At 41.4% G+C, this 16,275-nt stretch overlaps 2 protein-coding genes across 2 annotated transcripts; one reads left to right on the forward strand and one right to left on the reverse strand.

Moving 5' to 3' along the window:
- Positions 1-2,733: 2,733 nt before the first annotated feature.
- Positions 2,734-7,790, reverse strand: crdhl (cone RDH-like). The gene is made up of 7 exons (XM_076281245.1): positions 7,724-7,790; positions 6,993-7,127; positions 6,448-6,639; positions 5,612-5,773; positions 5,327-5,446; positions 3,292-3,496; positions 2,734-2,839 (listed from the first exon to the last, which is right to left on the reverse strand). The coding sequence occupies exons 1-7, from the start codon at positions 7,788-7,790 to the stop codon at positions 2,734-2,736; spliced, it is 987 nt and encodes a 328-aa protein (XP_076137360.1).
- Positions 7,791-12,763: 4,973 nt separating this feature from the next.
- LOC143118372 (uncharacterized) lies at positions 12,764-15,869 on the forward strand. The gene is made up of 4 exons (XM_076279436.1): positions 12,764-13,216; positions 14,194-14,285; positions 14,657-14,815; positions 15,287-15,869. The coding sequence occupies exons 1-4, from the start codon at positions 12,819-12,821 to the stop codon at positions 15,364-15,366; spliced, it is 729 nt and encodes a 242-aa protein (XP_076135551.1). The 5' UTR covers positions 12,764-12,818; the 3' UTR covers positions 15,367-15,869.
- The last annotated feature ends 406 nt before the right edge of the window (positions 15,870-16,275 follow it).

The following is a 16,275-nucleotide window of genomic DNA, read 5'->3' on the forward strand; positions in this document are numbered from 1 at the left end:
TGTTCCGACTCCACTGCACCCACCCTAACCCCACAGAAGCGCACTTGACATCATTAGCCTATTTCAGTATAGCTAAGGAAAATTACTTTTCTGATCGTCAAAACCACACCAGAGATGTTTGGCTTTAAATATAGGCTAATAACCAGGCTGCAATGATCTCGCAAATAATTCCTGAATAGCCTAAAGTGTGTCGTCGCCACAGCAAGAATCTGTAATTTCTATCTGCGACTAGTGAAATGATTTCACTAGCTATAATTTATTAATTTTGCAAAATTGTACAACACAATTAAAGTTTCTTTCAGCTTATCCATGCTTTTTTGAAAGTGTAAATCGCATAGAATAAATAGGCCTATATCAATCGTAGGCCTACACACTTGATCGCTATCAGAGCCCATTTACAGTTTAACTGTTCATTTTTAGTAGCCAATCCATAACCCTTTTTGCTATTTGACTCATCATTTCACATACACAAATATAAATAATGACAGACAGCGAATTAGTAATTATTGGTTGGCTTCGGTTTCCTTCGATCCCAGGAAAGCTTTAAAGTCTTTGATTGGTGTAGAGTCTTTTTTGTATTTTGTATTTTTGTATTTTGTATCCCTTATCATGTGCTTTTCCCATTGTATGGACCTGTCTCGTCCTGTCTTTCATGGAGTTTGTGATGGCATAGTTGTTAAATAATAAGTATATGTCATTGTAGCCTCGTGCCTTACTTTCAACATTTTCAAAGAAGCATTCTGCCAGATCTTGGCAACAGTTTATGTCACTTTTCCTGACAGCCATCTCCTGCACAGCAGCCATGCCATCTATTAAGATGCTATCCAATGTTTGTGTTAATTGCACTGAGCTACTCTCTGTAGATTGTTCAGAGGATGCTGTTTCTGAAACCAGTCACAATTCATGGATGAAGGCATGTAGTGGGCAGCATTAGGCTTGCATATAATCAACAAATTCATATGTTCCCACAATTTCCTGCAAGTCCTGTTAACAGAATTATTGAAGACCAAAGAGCTATTTGTGGACTTCAGGAAGTCTAAAGCTAGCACACACACCCATTCTCATCAATGGGACTGAAGTGGAGTGTATCACCAGCTTCAGATTTCTGGGTGTCCACATCTCTGAGGACCTCTCTTGGACCCTCAACACCTCTACCCTGATCAAGAAGGCTTACCAGCATCTCTTCTATCTGAGGAGGCTAAAGAAGGTCCACCGGCCTCCTCAGATCCTGGTGAACTTCTACCCCTGCACCATCAAGCGTATCCTTACCAACTGTGTCACAGTTTGGTATGGCAACTGCTCTGCCTACGACCGTAAAGCACTGCAGAGGATGGTGAAAACTGCCCAACGCATTCCTCACTCCCCTCCATTGAGGCCATCCATGGCAAGCGATGCTTGCATAAGGCGCACAGCAGGTTCAGAGGAAGCTTCTTTCCTGCAGCTGAAGTCTAGCTCTCCATCCCGGTGACAACCAACCAACTAAGACCCCCAGCCCCCACCCCCGCCCAATGCCTCCTTGCCTGTGCCTGTTGAGGTGTCCACGACCATGGCAACCTTGATAGGGACAACAAGGAGGCAGACCCCCCACACACACACAATGTATGTTGTTCATATATTGTTCACATTACATAGCCATATTTATTCTGCTCTTATAAGGTAACTGCTAATACACTGCACATATTTATATTACTCTAAACCTCTCTACCTTATATAAATCAACTGTATACTACTGTCTACACTGCACTATTTCTTGACCTGTCTATGCACCACCTGTCTATACTTTGTATATTACATTGCACTTTTCTCCTTTTTTGCACTTCTGGTTAGACGCAAACCACATTTAGTTGTCTTCATACTTATACTCTGCAATGACAATAAAGTTGAATCTAATATACTCTAATCTAATCTACTGGGGTGAGTGCAGAACATTACTTTAATTCAAATGATTATTAGGTTAATAAGATAGTGATAATCGACTCTCATGTCACCATGGTATATTTATTACCTAAGTCATTCAATTTTATTAGAAAATGTCTGGTTGATAATCATGACATCTCATGTCACCCATGGTCATATTTATTACCTAAGTCATTCAATTTTATTAGAAAATGTATGTATATAATGATAATACCTAACATATATCCATTTAAAATGTTTAAAAAGGCGATTATTTGCCATTTTTGGTGATATATCCGCCATCTTGGATTTTGGACCTGTGCAGTCCGGGAAAAAATTGGAAACAGGTAGTTTTGCAAACTATAGGGTCTGAAGAAGTGAAAAAACATAATTTGCAAAAATCTATATGAAATGTTCCAAACACCTTTTTTTGCTACATATCGCCCTGCACTAATCTTACAGTGCAGAGTATTATGGGTTATTGTACAAGGAAATGCAAAAACACAGTCAAAACTGACAACTCAGATATTAATGATAAATTCCATTTCAAAGAAAATACATTGCCTTGGACCACAAACTAAGAAGAAGAGGGAAAAAACTCAGTCACACATAAAATCAGAAAAAAGGCCAAACGTGTTGGCTAATGTCAAATGATTGTTGGCTGATTAGATTGTCTTGGTGACTCCCAAACTCCCATGACAACACCCTGAAAAGCTCATTGCTTTGTTTAGCATCACAGACATAACGGTGGTGTTCTGAGGTGTGTGTGGGTGACCTCTTAGAGAAGCATGTGGAGCTGTCTGGAGGTGGGAGAGGTGGCGCAGGTGTTTGGTCACCTCAGTCCTGATCTGAGAGACCCACCAGGCGGGCACTGACCTCCCACAGGTGACAAGCAGCAACATCATCCCTGCCCTCAACAGCTGTCTCCTTCTGAGAGCAGTCACTGAAGGACACATGCACACACACACACACACACACACACACACACACACACACACACACACACACACAAACAAACACAGTATTGAGATACACACACACAGGTGCACCACAGCAAATACCGGTATACATATTACTCCTGAACACAAATATTGAAAAAGGAGCATCAATTATGTACATGACTATATCATCCATATACGGCTTTCCATTTACACTAATACACTAGATCTGACTGTTCTGTTTCCTGACTGGGAAACAGATTCAAAACAGATTCATTCATAAAACCTCCAGACCTGGCTGATTCTGAAACAGACTTAGCCAGGCCATGATTTGGGAAAGCATCTGAGTCACATGACTGAATTTGTATACTTGAGTATCTGTGAATATACCCAATAAAGATTAACCCATTAAATTGTAATGTAGAACACCACAGAGCGCACTGTAGTCCAGACCTACCTAAAGTAAGAGCCAGACTTGCTCTCCAGCCCCTCTGTCACGGCGCAATAGATGGACGTCTGGGCTCCCTCCCACGGCGTCTTCATGAGCATGTATGAGGGGAGCATGAGCACACTCCTCAGGAAGGGGAACCAGCACTCCACATGCCGGCCCAGCTCCGTCCGGATCACCCCCGGATGAAGACTGTACGACGTAACGCCGGTGCCTACAGAGGTAGATAACTCATCACTCCAGCATTTTTTTATTTTTTTTTAAGTTATATTTTTGGGCTTTTAAGCCTTTTAATTGACAGTAAGAGAGGACAGGGAATTAATGGGAAAGATGGGGAATGGGTTCGGGGAATGACCTCGATTCAAACCTGGGTCCCTGTGGGCAGTGGGCCCAAATGTGGTGCCGGGGGCCAACGTTGCGGCTTCGTTATTACTGCCCCATTCAGGGGAATCAGGGGAAAGTGAATTACATTCAAATGGTGTTTACCAGGAGCAGACCCATTTTCCTATCGCAACAGTAGAAGTTAGATAAGTGCACTGAGAATTTAACCTATGCTGCCTGCTATTTCCATGGTTTGCTAATCTAGACAAGGGCTGACAGCTTTTTAAAACATACTTAGTTGACAGTATGCAGAGATTATCCTCAACTCCATCAAGCTATCAAATGTGAATTTTGTACGAGAGGCATTTGTCTGTAAACTTCATGCAAGTTAGCATGCGTCAGTTTCTATATGCTGGGGACCCATACTATACATTTATAACATAAAACTTCCGGGTCCACAATGGGGCTCTATGGGCTGGCAAGTAGACTATAATTGAGACCTATCCACGCAGACTCCATGCTTTAATTGCGGCCAACGGTGCACCTACTCAATGCTGACTTGATGGGGGTGAATATTTATGCAATCACTTATTTTGCCGTTTATATATTAATATATTTTTTATTAATTAACATTACTTAGTTGAAATCTGAGTTTACTTTGACATTAAAGAGGGTTTTTTTGTAAACTTTTGTAAACTAAAAAGCCAAATTAAATTGATCAAGATTCCATTTCTAAAACCAGTCAAAGTGGAAATATCCAAAGGGGGTGAATACTGTTTATAGGCACTGTAATGCCCTAGGCTTAACTCCATGGGTGAGAGGGCCTTCAGCATGGCTGGCCTTAAACTCTGGAATGCCCTGCCACAGGCACTGCACAAACGCACAACACCTTCTAAACCACACTGAAAACACATCTCATTTGAATGACTTTCCCCTCTGTCTCTTAGTTGTTTCCCACTGCCTCATAACTGCTTTTATCCCTGTTTTTTTTAATTATTGCTTGTATTTCTGCATCACCTCCACCCATTATATGCAGCCCCTCATGCTCTTGTAGTACTTTTATAACAATGTCTTCTATTTACAGTAATATGCATTGTGTGTCTGTGTATCTTTGTTCTCTTGAGAGTACAGTGTCCTCATTGCTTGTGTATCTGTTCGTATGTGGTGTATAGTGTTCCTGGATTTTTTAATTGCACACCTTGGGTATCTTGAAAGGCCCCTATAAATAAAATGTAACATTATTATTTTTACATAATAAATTACCAGTATATGAAATAAATAAAGCATGTTAGAGAGATGTTTTAGAAATATTTAAAATATTGAACTGCTTGCACAACAACAATTAAAAAGGTGCATGTCTGAAAACAATACAACATAATGTGTTTGCCATACCTACAACCTATTGGTACACGTCAATAACACCTCGGTTCATTACAAAAACTGCAGCATAATATTGCATATAAGTATTGAGACCACTTGTGTTGTTTCACCTTAAGTTTTAGTTGTAGTTGACTGTAGCAATTGAATAAAACCTCAAACTGTTCCACATGTATATCTTATTTTTGTTTATAATACCAATAATCCTGGTACCATACCAAATGTTAGCAGCTTGACACCCATACATACTGCCAGAAACACACACCCTTTGCCATATACATAATCTGCCATGTGAGATCAGAATGTACCTCAGTATATGTTGCACTTGTTGCACTTCCGTCTTTACCTCTCATCCTGCGAGCGAGCTCTCGGGAGAAGAGGACATTGGCCAACTTGCTCTGTCTGTAGCTGACCAGTGAGCTGTATGGCCTCTTGTCGAAAAACAGATCATCAAAGTCAATTTTTCCTGTAGGAGAAAAACAGGCATCGTGTTACTGTATGTTGCATCTTTGTTTTCCAGTAAAATCACTTGCCAATTATGGGTCTTCTTGTATACTGTTGTAATTCCACTTTCAACTGTTTTTTAATGTTTTTTTTAATCATAAGTCAATAGAATTTCAAGCAATATTACCTCCTTTGTGTGCAATGCTTGACACATTCACTACCCGGCTAGGACTGGACTTCTTAAGCACTCCTATCAGCATGTTGGTCAGAAGGAAATGTCCCAGATGGTTGACAGCCAGCTGAGTTTCATAGCCATCCTCCGTCACCCACTTGGGGCACATCATCACACCTGAGGGACAAACATCATTAATAAGCTTTATTTGTATAGCACCTTTGTATAGATCTGCTCCATTGGAACTCCCCCACCCCCCTCAACTGAATGGAATGGATGCAGTGTTTCATAATGAAGTGCACAGATAGGCATTCAGGGACAGGTCACAAGTTTATAGGCCCCTGTACACACAACCTTGGCTCTGAGCCTAACCCCAGTTGACTTGTGAATTACCGGTCAAAAGTTTGGGGTCATTTAGAAATTTCCATTCCACTCCATTATAGACAGAAGACCAGCTGAGATGAGTTGCACTGTTTTTAAATCCGGGCAGCAGTTTTCAGATTACATTATGTGCTTACATAATTGAAAAAGGGTTCGCCAATGTTTTCTTAGTTAGCCTAAAATGATTACTAAATAGAATGTGCCTTTGGAACATTGGATGAATGGTTGCTGATAATGGGCAATGTAGATACTGCATTAAAACTGCATACTGCGTTAAAACTGCATTGTAGATACTGCATTACAACTGCATTAAACTGCATTTCTTTCTACATCAGTTGAGTTAAGTACTGTAATTCACACATATGTCTTTTCTCTCTTAAGATCCTTTTTCCCATAATGGGTTATTCTTAAAGTGGAAACAGTAGTTTAAAGGGAATTACTGAAAGTTCCTGCTGCGGCGCACACCTCACCAGCATTGTTAATGAGAATGTCCAGTCGCTCTTCCGTGGCAATAAACTCTTTGGAAAACTGACGCACAGAATACAGGGAGGCCAGATCCAGGTGGCGCACCACCACGTTTCCATTTCCTGTGGATGTGCGAATATATTCTGCCGTCCTCTCTCCCCTGATCAGGTCCCTGCACGCCATCACCACCCGGGCCCCTGGAAACACACACTATTACCCAAGGCAAATACAGTGGACACATACAGCACAGACATACTCAATTTCCATAAAGGTGGGGGTGTTCATTGCACTAACAATATAGGTGAAAGTATGATACACTAACAGAATCAGCCAGTACGAATTTCATTTAGAATGCATGCAAAGGCACAGTGTTCACACTCTGGTCATTCAGAGAGCAACAGACAAATGACATGATTATGAGAATAGACATGATAGTAATTTTGTGCAGTTCAGTCAAACACACTGCACTTCACTGAGTCAAATACACAGTAAAATCATATTCATGCATCACGATAGAAATGCTGGTTATGAAAAGAAGACTTTCTTGTACCTCTACGAGCCATGTCATGTGCCGTCTCCTTGCCAATGCCAGTGTTGGCTCCAGTGATCAGCACTGTCTTCCCGTGAAGACGTGCCCGGCTGCGACATCTGCCCCCTGCTATCCATTTCCTCAGTGCAAGCAGACCTTTGTCAGGGGACAAGATACTTTAGTTTCTCATTTAATAAAGAAAGCACATTTGTCCAATTTTTTCCCCATGCAAAACCAAATCAGCCATAAATTGTGGGTGTTATGGACTTGAAGGGCTAGTCCCATATGGTAGACTGTCCCATAAAACCCAACTTGCCCAAATATTTAATTTATTAAGAGAGGCACAGCTATTAGATGGAGTGTTTAGGACTTTCCTGTCTCTGGACAACTACAGATTATATGGGCAACACACTTTGCAGACGATCTAGATCATTTAATAATCCTGATAACAGTGAAGCAAGGAATGAACCAACGTTTATATTGAAATAAAATGGGGCAAGGAGAGAACTGAGCTCTTTTAAAAGCTATGAGAGCAGCTGAATCAAGACCCACAAAATGTCAGAGAGACAATGTAAGAGACATCACTTTAAATCCCCTTTGTTTCATTACTCTCTCCACCACTAGGGTTAAGAGAGCGATGTCCCCGTTCATTTCATGATATACATGCTGCCACAACAAATCGCACGCAGATTAACGGAATAGAAGGCATGGCATTGAATAGCAGGACAAAGAGACAAACAGCCGTGACTCACAGAAAGCTATCACCACGGTTACAGCGACGGACTTGGCAAAAGCAGATGACAAAACTTCTTCCCACATCTCCTACGCCGGTAACGGTTTGTACCCGAGACGAGACCCTCCTCGCGACTGACCTCTGATCGAGTTAATGTTGTGATGTTTGTCTCTCTCTCTCTCCTCTCCCGAACGAGGCTATGAATAGGTTTAAGCAACTTAACACAGCGGCTTATAGACAACCCATTAAGCTTCCTGGCTGATGAATTCCTCTCCAATGAGACACATTACGAAGCAGAGCATCCTCACAGCGAATAGAAGAGCAGCAGTCATCGATATGGACCGCCGTGTGCCTGGGCCCGGGGCATTAAATACCAAGTTGCATAGGCTACAGTCTGTGCCGTTATCTAGACGATAGAGATAAATACAGGTTCCAGATGACATGTCTACAGTGACAGATAAGAAGTATAGAGGGTTATGTACAGAGAGTATATAGACATTATATATATAGTAGGGTGAAACGACCATGGTTTGGGTGGGTGGCATCCTTGACAATGGATTTGGCTTTGTTTGTAGGCTACAGTGTTTATGATATGTGTTGTGGATGGAGGGGAGTTGGAATAGTCCTTTGGGCAGATTTCACTACTCTTTGTAGTGCCTTGCAATCGGCAGCGCAGTTGCTACTACCGAGATGCAGTTTGTGAGTGTGCTCTCAATGGTACAGCGGTAGAAGTCTGATAGAATTCTAGGACATAGCTGTGCTTTCTTAAGGGTCCGTAGAAAGTGAGGGCCTTCTTCACCAGATTGGAGGAGTTGAGAGACCAAGAAAAATTTTCTGTGATGTGAACCCCAAGGAACTTAAAGCTAGACACACATTCCACCTCAGCACCGCTGATGTGGAGGGGGGTATGTGCCCTGCTCTTGGTTCTCCTGAAGTCCACAATGATCTCCTTGGTCTTCTGAATGTTGACTGCCAGGTTATTGTTTTTAAACCACATATAGCTAGTTGCTGAACCTCATCCCTATATGCTGTTTCATTCTCCACTCTGATCAGGCCCACCACTGTGGTGTCATCTGCAAACTTGATTATGACATTGGAGCCATAAACAGGGTCGCAGTCGTGGGTGAAGAGGGAGTAGAGCAAAGGGCTCAACACACAGCTCTGCGGCACGCCAGTGTTCAGGGTGATATAGTGGAGGAGGAGAGACTTCCTAATTTAACAGTCTAGGGTCTGTTAGTAAGGAAGTCCATAATCCAGTTGCAGAGTGAGTTGCTGATGCCAAGCTGGCTGAACTTGGAGATCAGCTTGGAGGGGATCACAGTGTTGAATGCTGAACTGAAGTCAATAAACAGCATTCTAACATATGTATTGGGACTGTCCAGGTAGGGGAGTGCCAGGTGGAGTGCTGTGGAGATGGCATCCTCTGTTGATCTGTTGCGTCGTTAGGTAAATTGGTACGGGTCCAGTATAGCAGGCAGACGTGATTTCAATTGTGAGAGGACCAGCTTCATGTTTCATGTTTTGAGATGTGATGCATGCTGGGTTGAATACAATGGAGCTCCATTGTGTTCAACCCTTCAACCCAGCATGCATCACATCAAGTCAGATCTGCACAGATCTGCCAGTAGGGGTTAAGTCAATAGGCTTGTTCGTCTTTATGCAGATCTGCGCAGATCTGACTTGATGTGATGCATGCTGGGTTGAACACAATGCATACTGGGATGGACGCAATGCTTACTGGTTAGAAATTCTGTCCGACTTCTGCCAGCTGGGGAGGGACTTACCACCGTGACACCATGTCACATGACCTTAAAATATCGCGGGTGCCCCCTTAGGGTTTTCCCTATATGTGTGTCTATCTATTTAGCCAACAGCAGAAAATAACAGAATATCCAAACGTTTTAAGTTGGCTAGCCTACCATTGTTGCAGAAATCACATATAAGAAGGTATCCCTTAGATTTCGGATCATTTTCGCATAATCCAACTCATAGAAGCAGCATGAGACACCCGTCAAAATCGTCATGAGGAGATTCCTCCCAAATGGGAATGAGAGTGGCGGTTCTCCCCAGGGGGTCAGGATTTGAAGGGTTAGCTTCAGCCACTTAGCATGGCATTTGGCCGCCAACATTTTTGAAAACATGGCGTTACATGGTTGCAACTTCCGGCACCAGTTTTTACATGCTGATTGGTAGATGACAGCTCATGCACGAGTTTAGTGTTGGGCACGAGCGTCCTCGCCCGTCCATGTTGGTTTGCATTTCTGGAAGACGACAAATAAAACAACTAACTACTTGGATTAAGCTACTGATACTTGACTTAATGCCTACATGGTTTAGGCTGTATTACCGGACTTTGTGGTAAATAAAAGAAAAATGTTAATGTTGTCATATTAGGCTATTATTTGCCGTATATGCGGGGTACCTTAAAGTAACTGACTATGACCATACACTTGGTGGCAGATGCATAGCAATGACCTATATCCAATTATTAGCCTACACATTTTAAAACGCACAGGCTGTAGTTCTGTAGAATGCAACGTCTGAATCATGTAACCTATGTCTCCCCAAGTGATTTAAAACGAAACAAATGTCAATGACTTATTTCGTTTGCTTTCTTGCAACATTGACATGATTAGGCTATGCATTTGATTTAAATGTTCTGGCTGCCAGTCGAGGCAAAAGCATAATGTCCAACAGTTGCCTGCTCGAACCAAGTTTAACTTGCGTTGGCTTAATTTCGTCTGCCTGCAAATGTAGCCTAGGCTTAACAAGCTGCAAATTCACACTGGGTGCAGCAAAAATCCCAGCTATCCACACGTTTCCTACATACCATGTCTACTTAATTAATAGTCATTTTCGTTGGATAGCCTATTGCGTAATAGGCCTACAACCTGTCCAAATATAGTATTTAGGGATCATTATTTGTGAAACCTAAAGTGACACAATATTGATTTGCATCGTTTATTATCACATATGAACATCACATTAAATAACCTAGGACTTCAGAGACAGGGCAAACTTTACCACCATTCCCAAAATGTTATCCCAACCAATTAAATGAATTTGCGGTTATAACGAGGTGAAGCGCGTTCCCGAACAACTTCTTTTCCTCTGAGGGAATGTCCAATCTTTATCAACGACATACCGTTGTACCATACATTGTCTCCGTCTGTAACGTGGAATCTAATAGGCTAATTCTAGCTGGTGCAGGAAACGAACACCCATGAAACGCCATTTTCGCAAAGATGGCTGCGGTCAATTTCATGCTTTTTTGGCTGAAGTAGCTAGCCTAGCATGGGCCATTGAAATGAATGGGGGTGGGACTTAGTCACTCTGTCCAGTTATATATAATACCTCCATGGTTCTCCCCTTATAGAGCATCACAGTCCCGCCCCTCCTCCGAGAGAGCTTAGTTTCCGGAAGTAAATTTCCCATTCAGCTACGGAGTAACTCATAAGCATACAACATATCATTTCGAGTGAAAAAACGAAGAGAAAGCCCAAAAAAAGTCAAAGGTACAAGACTGTGTACATATTTTCATTTCCGAGCGAAGGAACTACTCATCCCATAAACCACCGCGCCTCACTGAATAATATATAAGCAATGCACGAACCAGCACGTAATCATTTCCAACCGGCGACAGCACGCGAACCCTTTCCTCCAAACAGTGATTTTTATATAGTGAATGTGCAGTTAATAGCAGTTATTTCAGGAGTAATCGTGCAAATAATAGTGTTTTGGTATTGAATGTTATATTTACCATCGTGTATTTTATATTGTGTGTGTGTGAAAGCGGTTAACGTTAGCAACATTGTGCAGTGCTTCGTATCTGACTGCCATCCTGATGCATGGACCGGTGCATGGTCTGCTCTTGGACCACCATATTCAGTTTGCTGTGAATTATTACGCAAAATGTTCATTAAATGTACGAAGAAGTATTTCTAGGTTAATGATTGATGATATGACTCGTACAGTATGAAGGCTACAGTAGCCTAGCTAATGTTAACTAGCATTACCAACCTCCCTGCAAAACTCACCACATAACTTTGTAGGTCTTGTCCCTCATACTGGCCCTTACAAAACCCACAAGCTAACCCTCGGACAAACAACAGTCAATAATGTGACCCGATTTAAAGTGGTTTTCACCCCTTTGGACATTCTTGATTTCGTCCTTGAAACAGTGAAATATTCCCGGGGGCATGGACGGTTTGCTAACCATTTTACTGCAGTGATTCTAGCTGCTAGCCGGTGGTAGCATCCAGCTTGCATGTGCTATCAGCTAGCTAGCTAGTTCAAAAGTTGAAGTACTTAATGAGATACAGGGCTTTTTATGCCTCGACTAAGTTGATGTTTCCTATAAACAACAATTCATGTTCATAGAAACAACAAGGTCACTAAAACATTATATTAATGTTAGCAGCATTAAAATGACATTTTAATGTCTGAAAGGCTAGCCTATCGGCTACCTGAAAAGTTAAGTGTTTAAACTAGCATTACAGTTTTCTATTTGATGGTGTATTGGCCCTGACTAAGTTTGTGTGATATATAAACCACAATCCTTGTTGATACAAGTACCAATGTTCGTCTAGAAAGTTTTTATTCACATTAAGATTTTCGCCATAGGCAGTAAAAGACTCCGCCATCTTTGTCAATAATTTTCGCTGATAAAGTTTCAAACTATGATCATAACGGCCTTTCCACCAATCAGAGGCGTCACTGTGGGATTGTGGGATTGTTCAGGATTGTGGGTAATGAAGTACTTATCCAAGACATCGTGATTAAAAGACATTTATTTCAAAACAAGGTTAGTGCCCCTTGAATTTTCACCCTCTATATGACCATATACAATCGCTTAATACAGCCGTAGCTGGTTTTGAGTCTACCATGTGCAGTTAAGTTTTTATGGCTTATACCCAAATTGTCAATGGAGAAATTGCATTGAATTCTTACTTCCGGAAACTCCTGTGGGCGGGACTGTGATGCTCTATTAGACGTTCTCTGAACACGCCCATAAACGGGCTCTGGTGGTTGGGTGGTTGTGACCATGGTTGTGACGTATGTTATGCGCCGGAAAGCACCAAGTTACCACCATCCATAAACATTTCCCTGTGGTAATGGAGGAGATCCAGCCAGAGTGCAAACTAGCCATGTCGATAAATGACTACTGCAGACTTTGTAAAAAGTACTTAAGGTATCAAGGAATCTTAAATAGCACAAAGCTAATATTCGAACTCAACCCTACAGATAAATATGGCAATATAGTTAACCATTTATCAAAGTTAGGTATAACTCTACACAAGACGCCGCTTCGTTCGAACAGAGTCTGTCGGCAATGCTGCAATGTAATTGTTAGGGCATTACGCGATGCTGAAATTTTGAATAAGTGGAGGAACCAAGAACGTCAAGATGAAGAACCCATTTCAAACGACAAACGAGATCGAGACACCGCTCCTCAGATGCCTGACCAAACAAAGAGACATCTACGACGCTGTCGAAAGCCCTCTGCAAAACGGTAGATGAACACATAAATAAATAGCCTGTTTGCCTATAGTATTCCCTTGTGATTAAACACACACTGCTCTTGAAGTATGAAGAATGCATTTGCAGCCTACATTTGAATTTAGATGAAAACAACAACATGTATCTGTTATTGTCGTACATGTAGGCTAGCCTATTTTTACACTTAAAGTCTTAAACAAAGATCCCTGATTACTAGCTCCGCTTTAACCCTCTCTGTCTTAAACTGTCGGGCGCCTCAACAACTGCTAAAGAACTTTCTTCTGGTATCAAAACAGCAGACAGCAAAACCGTAATGCCCTCCAGAGAGTGGCGAGGTCAACAGAACGTGTTGAACACCACTAGGAGTTGGCTACACTACCCAATCTTCAGGCCATTTTCACCAGGAGATATCAGTCCAGAGCCCAGTCACCCCAATAACATTCTCTGTGCTACAGTCTGGGAAATGTTACCACTTCCTGAAAGCCAGTGCTGAGAGACAGAGAAAACAAATCCACCGCATCTTGAATGAGGACTGTACTTAAAGCACATGACAAAACCTCAGTGCACTTAGTCATGCCCATCAGATCGCATAAGTATACTTATTTGACATTCAAACATACTTATCACAGTAACATTTATCTTCAATTTATTTATTTTGTTTATTTATGTCTACACAATGTACTGTATACACTGCACATTTAAGCCAGAGGGCCAAGCATTAACACTTGAATGCTGCACTTAGAAGATAAACATGATGTTCTTTTAAATTATTTCATAGCAGCATAATCTCTTAAATATAAGAAGAGTAAACAGTAGGTGTACACTGTTTCATCCATGAAGGTATATTTTATTCCAAAAACTTTCTGGAAACAATATGGGAAGATTCAAAGACCTAAGAGATCAGCATCACTTCCAACAACTACAAAATGTGGCTGTAACCTCCTCTTCAATTGAAGTCACACTGATGAGTGTGAACATTGTGTTTTGTAGCAGAATGGTTGATGGTGATTTGTTCATGGAGTGCGTGGAGGAGGAATTGGAACCATGGCAACAGATACATGAGAACAAAGAGCCTGAAAGGGGTGGGTCATTGCAGAGCATCAGAACTGTAAAACAAGGTGTTTTGTTTACACATTATAGCATTAGAGTTCAGTGATGAAAATAGTCCCAATCATTTTGAGCTTGTTTTTTCCCCCTTAGGACGGTTATTTGAGAGGTGTTACAATCATACACAGCATAGTTCTGTCATTCTTATTAGCTTCAGATATTCCAGTACCACTAATTTCACTCTGACTTTCTTCATAGAAGTAAACCCCAAAATATCACACCAATTAAGCAGCATTTTGAAAATTGGATTTGTAAATGGGATGCATTTTGACATATTTGTAATTGCCTCTATGAATGTTAACAGCATCAGATAAGGAAACTGTCTCTTGTCTACCGTCTTTTACAGTTACTAGAAAGCCTGCAGTGGTGACTCGTGTCCTTGCCCCTGCCCCGGTCTTTGCCCCTGCTCCAGTGGCATCCACTCACGTGGTGCTCTCAGGCCAGGCTTTATCTGGCAACACAGGCAGCAGCAAAGACACTGTGGTGTCACTGCTCAATAACACACGTGAGTACCTGTGAATACCTGTGGCACTCTTCAGGTCTGCTGCATGTTCTACTTTGCACTGTGCAACACTAAAGGGATCAAAGGCATTAAGGTGTACAGCTAGACGGAGGAACTAACAATAGTCATGGGTTACGTTACAAGGAAGGATGCACATAGCCTGTATGAACTTGATGTTCCTAAATTCCAATTTCCATTGGGATTAACAAAGTATCTATCTATCTATCTCCTTTTTAATTTACATAATAATGTGTCTACTAAGTGAACATATGTAAGTGATTATATAACAGTTAGATCCGGTCGAACTATTTATTATTAATTTCTGATTGGACGAGAGGCATTCCATGCCTTCGGCCTCGTACCTACGGCTGAATTACAGCCGTGGAGCTATCCTTTACCAACCCCTCTCCCACTTATGTCATATTGCTTGTGTGATGTGATTGTGTTAATGTGATGTAATCTGTGCTCCCACAGAATCTCTCTTTACCCCCATGGCTTCAGTTCCAGTCACAGCTCTGCCTTCTGGTTTTCTGCTGGTTGTAAACCAGTTGTGAATACCAATACTTCCTGTTACTTCAAAATGATGAAGGAAGAAGGAAAACTGCTCCACAAGATAGCAGCGCAGTGCAGTGTCCCATTGTGCTTACGTAGAACTCTTCAGACTATGATGGATGCTCCATTTAAAGAAAAACAGTGTTTTACTTTTCCATGATGGGGGTGTATCCTTTCTCTGACCAGTCCTTGGACTTTCCTGGCCAGGATCACTGCAGTGAGAGGCCAGGTTGGAGCTGAAGTTGTTGCCAGCAACAGCAAATGTGGACAGGTCGGACAAACATCTCACAAGTTAAGCATTGTGAGAAAGAAGCAGGCCAAGGCAATGGACATCAGTCACAACAGTGCCATTTGAAGACGGAGAAGTAGATCTCTGTTGGAAAACAAACTGTTGACACTCACTTTTGAAATTCAGATAATGATGTCAAAAAAATAAAAAAGGTATCTCTCTGAAAGACGTTTAGATGAGATAGATGTTCAATAAAAGATACATTTATTTTCTTAATGTAGAGTGCATGTTTGAGTTGATGTGAAATCATACATTGTTGAAGACCGTTTTAAAACCACACTGCCCTTATTCCATTTTATAATAGCAAAGCTTTCTTACTGTTCATTGTTACATAACATAAAAGATGTGTAACAGGTGTTTAACACAAGATCATAGATGTAGAACAACTTTGTTCGAACAAAATGCACTCCAGAGAGTAGAATTTTCTTGCATACGCAGTTCCTCACAGACAGAAGAGGATGAAGTCAAACAGTATTTCTAACCAATATGCATTGCATCAATATCAGATCAACGCTGCATGAAATCAATTGAGCCTTATTCACATGGTGACTGACTTGACTAGCCTAATGATAAAGTATTCTATATCCTTAACCAGTGCCGGACCTAATAGATTATTGATTTT

The sequence above is a fragment of the Alosa pseudoharengus genome, unplaced genomic scaffold (genome assembly GCF_046254945.1).
Source record: "Alosa pseudoharengus isolate Yale_2024_CS ecotype anadromous, Long Island Sound unplaced genomic scaffold, YU_APseudo_1.1 YU_APseudo_1.1_scf_12, whole genome shotgun sequence".
NCBI lineage: Eukaryota > Metazoa > Chordata > Actinopteri > Clupeiformes > Clupeidae > Alosa > Alosa pseudoharengus.

What these genes read in the sequence shown, in the direction of transcription:
- LOC143118372 (XM_076279436.1), top strand. Translation starts at nt 12,819, where the DNA reads ATGGAGGAGATCCAGCCAGAGTGCAAACTAGCCATGTCGATAAATGAC. An exon ending in CGAAAGCCCTCTGCAAAACG is followed by an intron (nt 13,217 to 14,193) that starts GTAGATGAACAC and finishes TGTGTTTTGTAG; the next exon opens with CAGAATGGTTGATGGTGATT. An exon ending in GTCACTGCTCAATAACACAC is followed by an intron (nt 14,816 to 15,286) that starts GTGAGTACCTGT and finishes GTGCTCCCACAG; the next exon opens with AATCTCTCTTTACCCCCATG.
- crdhl (XM_076281245.1), bottom strand. Translation starts at nt 7,790, where the DNA reads ATGTGGGAAGAAGTTTTGTCATCTGCTTTTGCCAAGTCCGTCGCTGTA. An exon ending in ACATGACATGGCTCGTAGAG is followed by an intron (nt 6,640 to 6,992) that starts GTACAAGAAAGT and finishes GTGTGTTTCCAG; the next exon opens with GGGCCCGGGTGGTGATGGCG. An exon ending in AAGTCTGGCTCTTACTTTAG is followed by an intron (nt 2,840 to 3,291) that starts GTAGGTCTGGAC and finishes TGTGTCCTTCAG; the next exon opens with TGACTGCTCTCAGAAGGAGA.